Below are 16,668 nucleotides of genomic sequence, written 5' to 3'. Positions count from 1 at the left end.
CAGACAATGCATTCCAAAGTTGGAAAAGTATCTCTGTTTCTTCACTTTGGTGCCACTACTGAATTACCTGACTTCCCCCAAAATAAACATATTATAGTTCAGTTTTCAGGAGTCCTAACTTCAGGAAAGGACTGTTGTGCCTGATAATCACCATCATACATGTTTATCCTAATTCAAAAAAATCAGAAAATGGTGAGCAGTGGAAGGACTGATGCAGACTAACTCAAGTCTCAGTTGCTACTATGAATGACAAATTTCATTAATTGACTTCCAATTGCATAGCACCAACTTGCTCATGTTTATTTATGACCAACTGTTGCAGAAACTTCCTAGAAGAGTATAAATATTCACAACACATAGTTGCCATTGTTGAAATATTGAGACCATATCCTTAATTACCTTTTCCTGACACTGTCAAATGCACAGATATAATCGGCAACACTATACTGAACTACATGAACTTTACCTACCCAATGATTTTAATTTTTTTTTTTAAATCTAGGTATCTCCTTAATGTAAAAATCTCTGAAATATGTGGGCAGTAACAGCTACCCTAAGAAAAAAAAGAGGAAGAAAAAATGAAAGGGAGGGAGAATAAATATCTGTAAAAAATTTGATAGTGGTACCAAGACAGGTTAGTAGAAAAGTTGGTACTGTAAAACATTGCCCCCCCCAAAAAAAATCTTACATCAAAAGCACATCTCAGACATATTTTCCAAATCGCTACTGCACAACTGTTTAGCCCAATTTAACTAACACTTCTTATATGCAAAGCAGCATCCTCCTGGAAACAGCATGTTTTAGTTACTTTGACTGCTAAGAATAGAACAGCTGAACGTTTTAAAATATCCTAGAACGGGCAGAAAAATAAACCTCTTCTGACTACACCTCTCTTCTTTATTCCCCCTTCAACTTACAATATGGAGACAAGAAAATGGACTGGATTGGCCTTCGAGAAGGGCAGTACCAGTATAACCTGTATAATGTACAAAACCCACACTTCTGCCAGTAACTGCCCAGGAAGTCACAGCCAGCAGCAGGGACTGTGACAACTCAGTCAGATTTCTGTTCTTGCCACTGCTACCCTTTTCATACTGCTGTCAACTCCATCTGCATTATGATGCTTAACGGGGCTAGTGAGATAAGTCTGACAGGCAGCATGACCTTCCCAGTACCAAAATAACCAAACAGAAGAATCTGTGCACAACAGCATTTAGGTATGCTGAAAGCATTCAATATTAGAATAGATTTTTGGGGAAGAATCAGCTTTACAGTATTAAGTCTTAGCATTAAATCCTGCTAATAAATCTCAAGGAATTAGCAAGGCACACACTGAAAGCAGTTAGAGTCTCAACAGGAATATACAGTATTCCACCAGTACTTCTAGAAAAAGCATATTCATTTTAACTGGTAGTTTTGTTTCCAAAACCCCCCAAAATGTCCCCACTACCTTCATAACATTGTCTTGCTCTGAAATAACACCCTTCAATTGAGACTTTCTTCCAGCAAACCAGAAATTCTCACAGAGCATAAACCAGGTGCAGACCTGCCCATCGCTGTTTGGAATCACCGTTTGTCTCATGTGCTGTCTGTGCTCTTACACTCTTCTAAAAACACTTCCTAAGGGTTTCTTTTTAAAACAAAGTACTTTTATAATTCTATCACTGAATCACAACTCAAGATTCAATCTGACAGACAAATGGACTTGGTAGCCAAAAGCTACTAACTGGAAATTAAAAAACCAGTTGAGGATTCAGGTCTCATTACAAATACCTTATGTGCTAAGAAGTGTGAAGAAGTAATGATAACACATGCAGAGAATCACTTATTTCTGATCTATTAATCATAGAAGTAATAATATATATCTCTTTGAGATTAGCTATTCTGTTTAGGTTGTTTCTCCTTGGAGTATTAACTGGCTCTTATTAGATATTTGAGCTGAAATTTCTGAAGTACCAAGCCCACAAGCAAGAAGTTTGTGACTTTTAATGTCACTAGTGCACCCTTTCAACAGGCTGTTGGGGCAACACACTGAAGAGAATGAACCCAGGTCCCACAATGTCACATTAAACAAAAGGATATGCACTTTTTCCAATACATGCAGTGTTAAAGACCACAAATAAATGACACCCCCCCCCCCACTTCATTCTCCAGCTATGGCTTTCAACAGCATTTCTTTGACACTCAAACCTCTCTGGAAGAGAAGCACAAACGACAGGAGCCACCTTACCTGGGCGTGGCACAGGCTGTGCTGCAGGAGTTTGCGTTTTTCGAGCAGATGCACCTTCCTTTTAAAAGACAGAAGAGGTAACATTAATAGCTGACCTCCTTGTCAGGTACATGGGTTTTTCAAATGAACACAGAGCTATCAATGGTATCATGAAAAGGAGGGCAATATGTTTCCATTAAAGGGAAGAAAGAAAATAATCATTCCAAACTCTTTATAGATTCTGAGACTCGAGGAGGACAGACAACCTCATAAGCTTTTACAGGTTTACATTTTAAATATCAAGTGCAAATCATAAGCTTTTTTCCCCCTCTATATTCAAAGAAACCTCTCCCATTTATATTATTGGGGTTTTTTACCTACAATCACCAAGGGTTAGTAACATAAATGCAAGCAATGGGTTGTAGAAATTTCAAAACAAGATCTGCTTATGCTCTGGATGGAAAACCAGGACCAAGAAATTGCAATGCATTCCTGCCTTGAGGAGTTTTAGTGCCCAGAAATAGCACTCCACGATAATTAGTTCTGCTCAGGCCTCATCCAATTACCTTAATGTAACACACAAAAGACCTGAACTATTGTTTGTTCTTGTCAACTCCGCAGAGTCAACACACCAACAAAGAAAACAGTGAAGTCACACATGTCTGGTTCCAAAGCAACACTGAATTCCTGCAAGAACAAATTCTGTTCTCAGTTACTGCTGTAAAACCTCACTGAACAAAACACATATCACTAACAGTGGAAAAAGCTGCTATATAATCCAGCCACTTCTATTTACAAAGCTGACAGAAAACCTTTTAACATGAAACCATGAATTTTATCTGAAAATTACTTAAACACTATGTGAAGTGTATCCTAGAACCATGAGACACTCAGAAAGGTCAGAGATGCCACTCAGGGAAAAACCTGTTGGAAAGGTCTCCAGTATGGCACTATCCCATTTCTATGTCCACAAACAGCATGCTTTGGAATCCAAAATAAAAAAAGCTGATGAGCGGGATCAGGTTCTATGATTTAAATAACACTTAGAAGAATTGCTTTTAAGTTTCCATCATGAAAGTTGAAACTCTTTTTATCTCAAGATCCGTGAAGTACAAATAGGAATCCCTTGACAAGCTCTTAGAAAACAAATTTACTCAAAACCTCTCTTCCCTGAGCTTTAGTGAAAGCCACCCATGATTAGTTACAATAGGCTGGAGTTGATATTTGGTACAATCCACAGCTTTTGTAACTTTTACAGGCAGCAACCTCTCATTAATCTTTAGTATAAGGATTTAACCCTACACTGCAAGAAATGGATTAATCCCAAATTTTTCTGTACTCTTTTCTGATTAATAAAATACCAACATTTATGTAGGGCAGTTGAGTCAGTACCTGTTATTTTAAGACTTACTTTTTTAGCAGCAGAGAAAAGGTATTTTTGCCGATGTCCTTTCACAATAATTACTCAGAAAATGATAAAAATGAAAATATCACCACACTCTACAGGAAGAGCAGCAGGAAAGGCTGACTACCTTTGAGAGAAGCCTTGCAACTGAGAAACAGCACCTTTCTTTCAACTTCAACTTTGCAAAAAAATTGAAGTAAAATATTTTGCACCTCTTTCTATAGAAAAAAATGCCATTTTCTGTGTCAAAAGGCTGATTCTGTGCTGGACTAGTTACACATTTTGAAGAAACCAAGAATTCCCCCCAAACACTTCCTAAATTCACAGCACTTTATGAAATGTAAAGAAAATCATCAAGCTAAAGAAACTTCACTTCCTGTAACGTTAAGTTTCAAGTTTTTAAATTCTATTCAGTTTGCATGGATGCATAACTATTACTTCCTGCAGTCCACATGTCCATTCCTCTTTCCATCCCTACAGAATCAGCAGGACAACTTTTCTGCCTCCTCTTCCACTTATCCATGTCTCAAAGAGACCCTGCAGGTCCTTCAACAAAGGGAGAGAACAAGGAGCTGCTTCAGAGACGATAAGAGTTTTTGAAAACTCTTGTAAAGAATTTGGTTTCTCTAAGACTTGAGCCTAATAAAATAACTGGCAAATTATCTATTTGGGAGTTTTTCATACTCTCCCCTGAATTGCCTTCTCTACAGTGATTAACTGGAAACTTAGTGCAGAAGCCTAAAACAAAAAAGCAAAACTTTGAGAAGATGGTAACCGAAGTGAACAAAAATACCACTCCTGAAACAACAGCAAAGTACATTAAAAAAAAAAAAATCACATAAAAATATCTGATTAATGGTAGGAAATAAATTCATTTAAATGAGTAGATACCATGCCTATGACTATTCTAAGAACAAATGCTGCAAAACAATAAATTATGGAGATCACAGCTTTTAGCTGGATAAATTGGTGCCTCAGATGATGATAATTTCAGGAATGAACCTTGCTCAGCTCACAACTGCTGCTATTCTGGCATCTTGGCACAGAAGCTCAGCTGTCACCTACTGAAGGTGTAACATCCATCCTTCGTAGCTGATTTACATCCCTTCTCTCTTTATGATTTTCAGTGACCTAACAACCACCTCCTATTTTGTAAAAATTGCAGATAGCATAGCAAAAGAAACTCTGAGCAGTATTTCACCTCCACATTTCTTACAAGGTTTGTAAGGAGAAATGTACACTCTTAAGATGAGGTAAAAATAGAAGTACAGAGCTGTGATGGCTGACAAGATACACCAAGTGGAGAAGAAAACTTGCTGTTGATAAGGACGTCACAATCAGGACAACTTTGTTAATATTTTCCTCTGACCTGCTAAGTCTGAATAAAAAATTAATGCTTTTTCCAAAGCATTCAGGTAGAGGTACAGGTTTTTCCTATGACAGTGTACTGGTACAAGGCAGGTATAACTAGGATTTCTCCCAAAGAAAAAGAGCATTAATCTGACAGAGTAAACTTCATACTGGGTTCATTTAAATACTCAAAGTAGGTGCTGCTGATCATTTGTGCCCTTTGTCAGCTATTCAGAAGCAACTTATGTTTGATTGCTCCAACTCCCTATAAAGGCATCAGCTTATTTCTAACTGAGTGCACAGTAAGATATTTAAAATCTTATAATGTCAAGTTTTTAATCTAAAAGTTACTCTTAAGTAACCAGCTCACAGCAAATTCAAACTCCAGCTAGGGGAGCTTTTGTTTGTGCAGCTGTACCCTAAGCATCACAAGCAGCAGAAATCACTGTTTAGCTATTTAAAGAACATTCATTTCCTCAAAATTTCTGAATACTTAACAGTTTTGCTTGAAAATGACATACCTAATTCTTATGCGTAAGCTGTTTGAGACTCTTAAGGAGTATATTATGAATATTCATAAGTCAAAACTAATTTAGGAACAAAACCATGTAATTTGAAAAATACAAATCTTCTTTAAGACAACCACTTAACATCGTATTTTAATCAAAAACGTATTACTTGGTTTACTTGAGCTAATTTACCATAGAAGGTTATATATATATAGTTTACTTATGATTTACACTAAATACAGAAGTATTTAACCATTCAGAAGCAACAACCTGACACGGAATGTAAAATCAGGAAAACAGACACCGAAGGCTTCACACTTTCCAAACTTCACTGCATCCCTTCCCTGCACTGCTGTGCCTGCTGTTCTCTGGGATTCATCCCATCCCAGGGCTCCTCTTTCCTGTCCTATCTACACCTACAAAATGACTGCTCAGGAATTGGTTTTGCCTCAGTTTTTGCCTTCTGCTATTTAGCGCTGGCCTTCCTGAACACCCAAAAATATTGGGTTCACCAAGCAGTGCATGAATGGAAAACAGTTCAGACCATGGGGTTAGTATATCTATAGCTGGATTTAAGTTACCCAAGAGTGGGTGTTGGTTTGGTTTTGGGGTTTTTCCTCTCTTAAACACCTTTTAAAACCTTCTGGAGTGCTTTTTGACCCTTCTAAAAATAATATTAATTTTTTAAAAACTAATTGTTTGTATTAATTTGCAAAAATCACCAATATCCATCTGATACCAGGACTCAACTAGTATTTTCCTATATTTTAGGAAAAAAAATAAATCTGTATTTTATATACCCAGTACTTTTCTTAGGTCTAAATGTACATTAACATCCACAGTTAGGTTCCTTTGACTTCCCAAGTGGAATCGGAAATTGCCTCCACATAACTCATGCTACATTTTAGAAAATAAACCCTTATGTTTTAAGCCAAACTATTACAAGTATCTTAGTGAGGCTTCACAAGCTGAAATACTGGAAGAAAAAAAATTATTTCATTGCACATTCCCTCTCCCAACTGGTTTTTACAAAGAGATTCAAAGAGTCTGCAGTATTTTGACCTGTAAAAAATGTTAGGAGCAACAGAAAGAGTTGACAATTTGATGCCATCTTGTGGCTTTTTTAATTTAGTAAAATTTAATTTCTACCTTTATAACATTTAAGTTAGTACAAGAACTTTACCCAAGAATCTAAAAATTATTAGGTAGCTTCCATGTTCCTGCAGAGAAATAGTACAAGTAAAAAGTAACATTTGATTCTGCAAGAAGTATTAGCAACTGCTTGCATGTAAAACATAGAGAAGCTTCAGCTTCACCATCCATCATGGAAGACAATTCACCCAAAGATGATCCTGTTTGTAAAGATGAACGTAGTAAAATTTAGATCTCAAAAGAGAAAGAAAATAAGTACATATGGATGGTAAGCTTGTAAAATTATCTTTAAGAACAGACTTCAATTCATCTATTCAATTTAGGATTCAAGAGACTGTAAGAACTCATTTTAATTACCAGCAACTATATTATTATTTCCTGAGTGACTTAATAGTATTGTACCTTTGAAAATTCTAGTGAAGCCATCCTAAAGAACAGTAACAAAATTTAAATCATCTGCATAGTTTGAAAGACTATTATATTTCTATCAATGAAATATTGTATATATCAGTGTATGAGAAAGAGCCCAAACAAAGGACTGACTTCAAAACCATGTCTCTAAAAACTGGTCCAGCTGCCCTACACTTGAAGCTTGATAGAAACATCTATTTCATATAAATAGCTTGGATTCTGAAAACATAGAGTTTTCTTCTAAAAATTTAAAGCCCTTAAAAGCCTTAGAAAAAAAATCCCGAAGTTTTCAAAGAATCAAGCAAAACAATCCAACTGAGTGGTTCTGCCTCTGTAGCCTTCCCAATAATTCTCTGACTTCTGTTCAAGAAAATTTTAATAATATTTTAACTAGTGTTTCACTTCACAATTTTATTTATACATCAAACTGGTATAGCTTATTTTCCTACTGCTACGCACACAAATCTGCATGCAGTCCCCCAAGACATATTTAAATAATAAATTGCAAGCTTTTAACTGCTTTCCTAATTTTAAACTATGCTGTAAAAAATAGAATTTGATAACAAGACCTTAACTATTGTGCAAATACTACTAATCTTACAGTAATTTTCTCTTCCTTGCTTGCAATATCAATAAAAAGGTCATTCCTACTGTTTACATTGTTTCAACTTCTTTATATCCTAAAAGAGAGAGTGGGAGTTAAAGCAGAATTAAAGATACTTTTACAGAATTAATTTTAAAAGATGAAAAGTTTATCATTATTTATTAAAGGATTCCAATACCAACTGCCTAAAGAAAATAACATCATAGATTCACTATCTCCTACTTTGACAACTAAAAACCTGATGTGACAAGACAGAAAGGGCTGCTAAAAATACATAAACAACATTTATTTCAAAATACAAAACTGTTTACAGAATCATACGATCATTATGGTTGGAAATGACCTTCAAGATGAAGTCCAACCTTTAATTTATTATATTAATATCTATTATACTGAAGATCATGTTTTATCCAGCACAGTTTGACAAAAAAATATGAGTAGAAGACTGCCAATCTTCAAATCCAGCTGCAGGACAGAAAATTTGATGCCCATTTTAAAAGGATAAGGTAAGACTCATTCTAGTTTTCAAAATACTGTTGAAATAAGTCCATAGAACATATTTTGCCAAGTGTAGGGCAATCAGACCCAGCCAACGCCCTCGGAACAAGCACAGCATCACAGCCATGGAGAGGGAGAAAGGAGCACCAGGGAAGGGTGGCAGGAATAAAACAATGCTGATGCCATCAAGGGACTAACTGAAACTTAAATCCTAACACCTGTTCTTCCACAGCATTCAAAGTAAACTTCCACTTACATATCTGGTCCTTTATTAATCTATTACAGAATTAAAACTGACAAGTTCACGCAAATTCTGAAATACTGACACTGTAAAACATAATAAAAACCAGAACTGATGGGTGTTTTCAGTAACAGGTTCAGCCTGGTGATGAGTGTCATTGAAAGACATGAAAAATACTCACTGAAATTTCTTGTTCCTTACAACCAGGTTAAAAGAAATTTGGTTTAAACTTGGAAAATGTGATTGAATTAATTTGACTGCTTACAGATAGCTTAGGCAATATTTTGGTTCTGCAAAGAAAATTGTTCTAAGCAAACCAAATCACAGCTGAATCTAAAAGAAAACTGTAGTTAAGAGTGAGTAACTAGTGACAAGAGTATGTAAATACGCTGAAACAATAATAATGGCAATTAATGGAGATGCTTTTGAAAAGAGTTAATGAAAGCCACAATTACTGAGATATAAACACTATGTATTACCACCAAAGCTAAGAGATCAAAACCCTCTGAAAAGTTTTCACAGAAGTGTGCTAGAGCTCCTCCCATCTTTATCCTTGCACAGAATATCTGTAAAATTAAGACAGTTGTCTTGAATTTACAAGAGTCACGTAATTTCAAACTGTTGCTATTGAAATAGCAATTTCAAACTGAAGAGGAATGTTGGTGAAGGAGCCAGATTAAACATGTAAGCACTTCCATTTTCCTGGGGGTAAAGCTGTTTTCATCAAAAAACAACAACTCGTAATCCTGAGAAGAGAACTCCAGAGGGCTTGTTTGTTTGTTTGTTTTAAAAATAAAGGCCTGCCTATAATATACCTACCTACGTTTATTTAAATGACTCATTCCCTTGAACTGAGCGAAAAGACAAAAGTAGATTATCAACTAAAACAATTATTTTTGCTTAGAATTCTTTCCCTTTGGGTTAGTTATCTGAGCTGGCCTCACACACATAACTTGGCAAACCAGTGAGGGTTTTGACAAACACAGTTTGAGCATGAAAGAATTGTTTCATCTTTCTCAAAAGGCAGGTGCAAAGGTTTATACACTACTGGTTTTCTGTATGCCAGGATCAGAACATGCCACATCCATGTCACAGAACTGGAACTTGTATAACTGTGAATTTACTACAATTGGCTACTGTTTTAGTCTCCATCTTTCAACTTCACCCATTCATATCTAGTTTCAATACTAAGTTTAACGGCCAGAATTAGTCACTCATAGGAAGTGTTTTTTTCCACCAGAAATAGCACAGAATATGGGACCCAAGCAATTGATTTCCATAACAGCACAACTGCCATGGACACTCCCAACATATATAGAAGAGAAGCATTGCTATTTTTCTGTTCAGATCCTGCTTTGGAAATGGTATTCAAAGGACCAGTCACATGTACATTACAGAAAATGTTCCATACAGAGCAACAGGAAGACCCCACTTACACCTGCATTGAGTGAGCAATAAATGCACAGTGACCTCAGAAAGGCTGCTTTGCAACTTCTGGAAAGATTCATGAAATGCTGTGTGTGAGAAGAATGCTTTTAGAAGTTCTACAGGTGCCTAATGAATAGAGATGGATCCTTAACTTCTGTGAAAATTTCTTCACAAAAAAACCCCCCAAAATGAACCAAGGCCCAAGCAACTGATTAGCTTTGTGTGATGCTGTCCAACATCTCAATGCTACAGAACTGGTGAGGCTCTGTCCAGACTCCCCTTGGTTATGCTGACTTCTGCTGCTATAACAGGGGATGCTTGATTAGAATTCAAATACTAAGGCAGCTATTAAAGACCTTGGGTTATTTCATGATTGCTTGTTCAACAAATTATCCAGCTCCACTTGTTCCCAGTTGTACTTCATCCTGATGCGATCTTCTCCTTTCTATTCCCTGAAAAGTAGTTTTAATATTATTCTTCTGTACCTCAACACCTTTAGCAATCCCAGCACTATGGTTATATATTACATTATCCTACAAGAGAACACAATTATCATGGGTGATCATGGGCAGAGAGATGAAAGCAATTTTCCAAGTAATCACCCTGGAAGACCCTGGAAGATCCTGAAGCTGTATTCCTTGAGGAGCCAATGCAACACGCTGAATAGTGGAGCGATGAACTCTTAGTTGTCTGTGTTGCCTAGAAAAGCAACTACTGAGTTCAAAAATGTGTTTTTCAGGATCAGAAGGTTTAGCTGCAGCTGTAGCAAATTGTAACACACAAGCCAAAAGATGAGGGTTTAAGCGATGACAGTGATGGCTGTAAGCATACAAGGGACTTGGATAAGGAAGGGGCTATTTTGAACTGCCACAAGCCAGGGAGAAGGCTAGAAAAATGTTCTAATTGTAGAGTGCCTTGTACTGAAGACTTCCTCCTTGATGAATAACAGCTCATCTGCCATGCAAGTTCAGCTGCAAAAGAGGAGGTACCTTTTTAAAACCACAAAAGGTGACCATTCAGAGGTCTGTTGTAACTGGAACAGGGGGCTGGTAATAATAAACTACAGATCTGTGCAGTACATGGATTAATATCAGAGACAAGAATTTATCCTATCTCAAATTTTCTTCTCAACTCTTTTTTCATTTCTTTACTTTGGGAGTTTTACACAAGCACACTCCAAGAGATTCTTGTCAGATACCCATAGCTTCACAGGCTACACCAAAGTTAAGTGACAGAAACTGCACATGCAGGGAAAAAAGGAAAAAATATACAAGTTAGCTATACCATTTGCAAAGAGTAGTGAGTCTCCAGCATAACACTGGTTAAAGCCTTTGTGTGAACAAACTGTCCGTTGAGACAGAGCAGATTCATTATCTTGGGTGCTGATGATAAAATTACAGACAAGATATTGAGACACAGGAGACATCTGTACAACGTAAGACAAGCAAGTCAGAAACAGAAAAGTAATTCACTGCAAAAGTCTCTGAGTTTAAGTCCAGCATGAAAGTGTTGAGATTTCTGGACTTGCATATGCTGCAGTTATCCATACCCTGTAATTCCCCCAGACTGGAAGATCAGACATTTTAAACTGCTTACAAGATAACTAGAATACTGCTCCTAAACATTTGTCCTGCCCCAGCTGCCTCAGTTCACAAGCTCATTTTCAGCTGCCATATGGGGAAAAAAATAAAAATCAAAGAATCAAAACTAACCATATACACAACCCCCCTAGATTGTGTCCTGCTCTTACTCTACAGATTTTATTGCTTTAAGTCATTTAAAAAAATCCAACACAGAATGAAAGGAAGAAAATATGTTGTGTACCATGAAGACAGGAAGTTAATTAAATCAGGATGGAAGCAGAGGGGTTTTTTTGAGGATGGTCATGGGAGGACAATGGGTGAACAGACTTTTTTTGCTTTTTAACAGTGTGGCTAAGCACCCTTGTTCATAATGCCAGCAAAAGGTATCACTTCTCTTTAGCAAGAACACAAATTCAGTCATTTACCCCTCTCTCAGATGCCTAATGTAAGCCTTACATTTACAGTTTGTACAATCAGAAAAGCCTCTGTGAAATGTTTGCCAAGCACTACCCATAGACAGAGCATGTGCAAGGATAAAACACAAGGGAACAGCAACAAAGACTTCAGACAAAGCTCTCTGCACTAAAACCACCAGTGATGGGGGTGGCACTACTCCCATCAGTGCCAGCACAGATCCTGTGCTCTCATCTCCTTCCCTCATGTGCAGAATGGTCTTTGTCAACAGGCTGACAATGTGTTCAGAGGAACTGATCCATGCTCAGGTTTTATCACAAGAAGCTGAAAAATCTGCCCTCAAACACAGTTATTGGTCATCTTATGAATAAACTTTTATTTCACTAAAAATACTTAATCAGAGAAACCAACTGTTGTGAACAGACACATAGTGCCTTACATTTTCCATATACAGGCTTGCTACATGGCGCATTAGGAGAAAAAAAACTATCAGGACCAGAGCTGACATTTGATTGCAATGTTTCTTTCTGCCTCATGATTCCACACACACCAAGCAAAACAAAAGATGTCAGTAGGTTTAACTTCAAAGAAAACACATCTATTGCTGGATTGAAATACTTATATTCAGATTTCAGCAAAATAAATAAATAGACCCATGGAAACATTTTCTCACATTTTAAGACAGGGCAAAGAGGTAATTTGGGATTCAAGAGAATGTAGATGCTAACTTCAAACCTACAACTTTATGAAAAGTGTATGAATAATACCTCAATCTTTAATATTATACTTTGGGAGGTACCTAGCCTCTACCTGCCCATGCTTTACATACTTAACACAGTAAAACACCGAGAAAAACCTGTGCTCTTCAGTATCCTCGGATGGCTGCTCCCACCACCAGTCAACATCATTAACCTATTTTTCTCAGCACTGTATTCTAAAGTCAGCATTTCCCAAATTTGCAGTAATAGCATTCTTCTTACTCCAGTCACAGCAGCTCTGACAAAGTGCCTTCTAGACTGCCTAGATCTGTTCCTTGGACTACAGAATGCACAAGTTTCACACGCACCATCATAATCACACACCCAGAATAAAAATGCAATGGGTTTGGTACTGTCATGTGCCACTTATCAACCTGTTCTCCAACTCTGCCTCCAGTTCTCCCAGTGAGATCCATTCCACTACAAACTTTTCATTGCAGAACTCTCATACCAAAATTCTCTTTCAATTAAAATATTATTTTACTTACAATTAAGAAGAAGCACTCAAAGTAGACCAAAATATTTATTATTCCCCGTTCTTCAAGAAATCATCATTTAATGCAACTGGGTAACTACAAAAGGCCTGAAGTTTCCCTCCCTGGGTACAAATGCAAACAGATGAAAATGTTAAAATATTTTGCAGTGATGGCTACTATGCAGTACTAAATCACACTACTGTACATGTCAGCAGAAAAAGCCAGGAAGCCACATGAGCCCAAAATTCTGTATTTCCTAGATTAAGCCTTTATACTTATCCAACAGATTCCAAGATTAATAATCCACCAAACACTAAAACAAATTAAAACTTTCTGGTTTGCACCCAAAGAGCAAATTGACAACATACTGTTAAACTTTCAGTTGTCTTCATTTCAGCATGTTCTAAAAGCCTGGCTCTTTGGGGTAAAGGTAATACTGCCTTTGGACAGGGCTGTTTACTTCAAAAAGAAATCACATATGGGGATCAAGTAACAGAATCACGATATTAATCATCACATAACAAAGTCACCCGGGGCACAAAAGCATTTTAGTCACACATCATAGATTCATATATTGAGGACAAACAACAGTAGAATATACACTGTATTTTCATAACAGCAATGATGCTTTCTACTTGTGTGTTTCTTGACAAATATGTGTTTAAAGAATTGCCTTCCAAGTCTTTAGTACTAGCATGCATGCAACAGAATTTGTGTATTATTGCTACAATACTACACACCAAATAGATCGTGTAAACTGCTACTGCATTGGTATCCTGAAGAAACCTGTCATTCATGCTACCCTACTGCAGAATATAAAAGCTGGTGATGTTACATGCCTACATCAAAAACTAACTGTAGTGGTAATAAATCATGCATTGAGTTAAAATACAGAAAGGATTCTGGCTGTATCACACAAGAGGAATTTTTCCATTTGGCCTTCTGCCTCTACTTTCAGCTTCCTTTGGCATTACATCTAAATTCCCCATTATTCTTCTCTCTTTAGTAGAGAAGATTAAATTAAGCCCTTCTCAAAGCACTAAGATGACAGCATTCAACTTTTACTTTTTCATTTTATACACAATCCATACACTAGATAGACTATCTCCAAGCTTCTATCATTGCATTATGAGATCTGGTTTATCATATGACTGTTCTTTGAAATGGCCTGGGCACAGCTGTGTTTTTGGTGGTGCAGCAATGCAGTCCTCTTAAATGAAGGTCAACTGACAATGTCTCAGAGTCTGGGGCCACCCTATTCAAGGATAAGGGAAATACAAAAACTTTAGAAACTTTAGGATCTTCCTGTTACGCTGTGAGTTTTATACAGTTTTCATCCATCACTGCAAAACAATAACCCCCAGACTAAATGAGCAAACTCAAAAGCTTACCTCAAAACAGGTTCTGAGAGTTTTGAAAAGGTTGTGCCCTCCCACTCTTTCTGCACACACATACACACACTAATTCATCTCTAAGAACCTCCCACTGTGAATAACTGCCCAGATGACAGACTGTGCCAGTCAGCACAGACACAGGTGAGGTTCACTGCAACTATTATTTCTGCTACTCACACGTTAGCAAGTATCAGTCATCCATAATGATCCTGTGGATTTCACAGTTTATCTGAGGGAAATCTGCTGTAAGCAGCAAGACCTCCTCAGCTCTCCTTCAGCCCTCACATCTGGCCCAGTACTGTTTTGCCTTTGAAAATTCTAATGTCACTGATAAAAAATAAATAAGATTTTTTTTCTACAGCAATCTGTCTCAAAGTAAAATCCCCTCACTGGAAAACTGAGCACTTAAGTGGCAGGAAATAAAAATGAGTAAACCACTAAGAGCAGACAATGTTTTGGAACAGAGTTAGGCTTTCAATGCCAAGATTTCAATGAGACAAAAAAACCCTCAACACAAAGTGTAACAAGATCCCTCTGTTATGACACCCTGGAACTTTCTGTACGTGCTTAGGAGGGCTTTACCAGTCACAAACAGATTCAATTTCATAGAGACTTACCCAATAACTTCCTTGTCTTAATCGGGTCACGCTCAACTTTTATGAGAAAAACACCAAAATAAAGCAGCATCACCTTTTGAGAAAGGCCAGCATAGTAATTTTATGTGTAGCTCAGTGGACTGATAATAAGTACACAGACCAGAGACCTCACACTTTTCTATTTATTCCTGTTCTTCTAAAAAGATATTTTGAAAATGTTGGAAAAAACAACTATTCAAGAGTTAATGCCAGACTACATATTTCTTCCTTATTTCCCAGCTTCTACACTGGCACATTCTTGGGGGAATGAATATATGCCTATTCCGAAGGAAGAGCAAAAATCCTTATCTCCTCAAACAGACATTTTTGTACTGACTAGTGCCTAGTTTGAAGAAACACATCTGAAGGCACTACACTACGAAAGCTGTACTAAAAAAAAACCCAACTCATTACTGCCATCAGATCTCAATCAGCTGGGATCAGATATTTCCAGGTAGCCCTTTCCATTCGAGATGGCAGAGCTGCCTCAGATTTCGCGATTTCCTTCGCTCGCGGCATCCTCACAGAACCACAGCTCTCTTCCTTCCCAGGCCAGCGGGACTTCAGCCACAGCCCTGCCACACAGCATGGAGCTGCTATTTATAACCCTTGCAAGCATCTCATGTCTGCCTCAGCATTGTTTCAAGAACAAGCAATTCTACACAGTGTCATCAGAGCTTATTAGCTGCAGCCACACGGGACCAAACCGACTCCACCAGACCATTCTGAGCTGGCTGATGCATCCTTTCCCTAATGGCTGACATTCCACAAGGCTTATTAGATTGTGGGCATTATCATGTGAATACACAGATTCAATTTTAATCTGGCATTGGTCCCAACCAACCTGCTAGAGAGAGAAGAAGAGAGATTCAAAAGACCTGCTGCTCTAGCTTTCCCCCCTGTATCCAGCGTTTCCCACGTTACTGACACATCTCCTTGCACCTCAGATAAGTGACATTTAATTACATGTAACAGCAAAAACCCTCCTCTTGTCATTAGGCAAAGCCAGCATAAAAGTACAGACACTGGTACATTGTTTAAGAAAAAAAAGGAAAAAGAAGAAAAACAAAGAAAATGGCAAAAATAGAAGACTTTTCACAGTAGGGAATTCTTTTCCTTATGAGGTGACCTAGATTCTTACAAGAAGGGATTCCCTTTCTGTATTGTATCCAGGCTTCATTAAACTAAGAAGGAATTTTTATTCTATTTTATTGTTTTGCTTGCTTACCTAGAAAGGCAATAGAAGGGCATTTCATATATGGCAAAATAAGTAACACCAAGACAAAGAGTAACATGGAGATCCAAAGGTGTGAAGAGGAAAAAAACAAACCAACCAACCAACCAAAGGTCAGGTTTGGTCTCCCCAACAGTTCAGTCTTTTCTCCTGCAATGTAAACCATAATACTTGCACTTCAACAAAGCACAAGCGCTCATTAACCAAAACTTACAGAAAAAAACATTTGTAGAAGTCCAAATGCTTAGTTACACAAATCCTCAAGAGAAGACTTAAAAGAATCTGCAATATGTAACCCATCATCCAAGGTCATGAGATTTGTGGGGTTTTTAAGAGGATAACAGGTTACTGCATGTTTTTAAGAGGT

At 37.3% G+C, this 16,668-nt stretch overlaps 1 protein-coding gene across 1 annotated transcript in view; it reads right to left on the bottom strand.

The window, feature by feature from the left end:
- The window catches only part of CDC73 (cell division cycle 73), a 106,113-nt gene that overhangs the window by 16,683 nt on the left and 72,762 nt on the right, over window positions 1–16,668 (bottom strand). The window contains exon 11 of the mRNA XM_027658388.1: window positions 2,231–2,288. Within this exon, the coding sequence (XP_027514189.1) occupies window positions 2,231–2,288 (58 nt within the window). The remainder of the gene's footprint in view (window positions 1–2,230; window positions 2,289–16,668) is intronic.

The sequence above is a fragment of the Corapipo altera genome, unplaced genomic scaffold (assembly GCF_003945725.1).
Source record: "Corapipo altera isolate COAL_440 unplaced genomic scaffold, ASM394572v1 79, whole genome shotgun sequence".
NCBI lineage: Eukaryota > Metazoa > Chordata > Aves > Passeriformes > Pipridae > Corapipo > Corapipo altera.
This window is presented reverse-complemented; position numbering and strand designations above follow the sequence as displayed.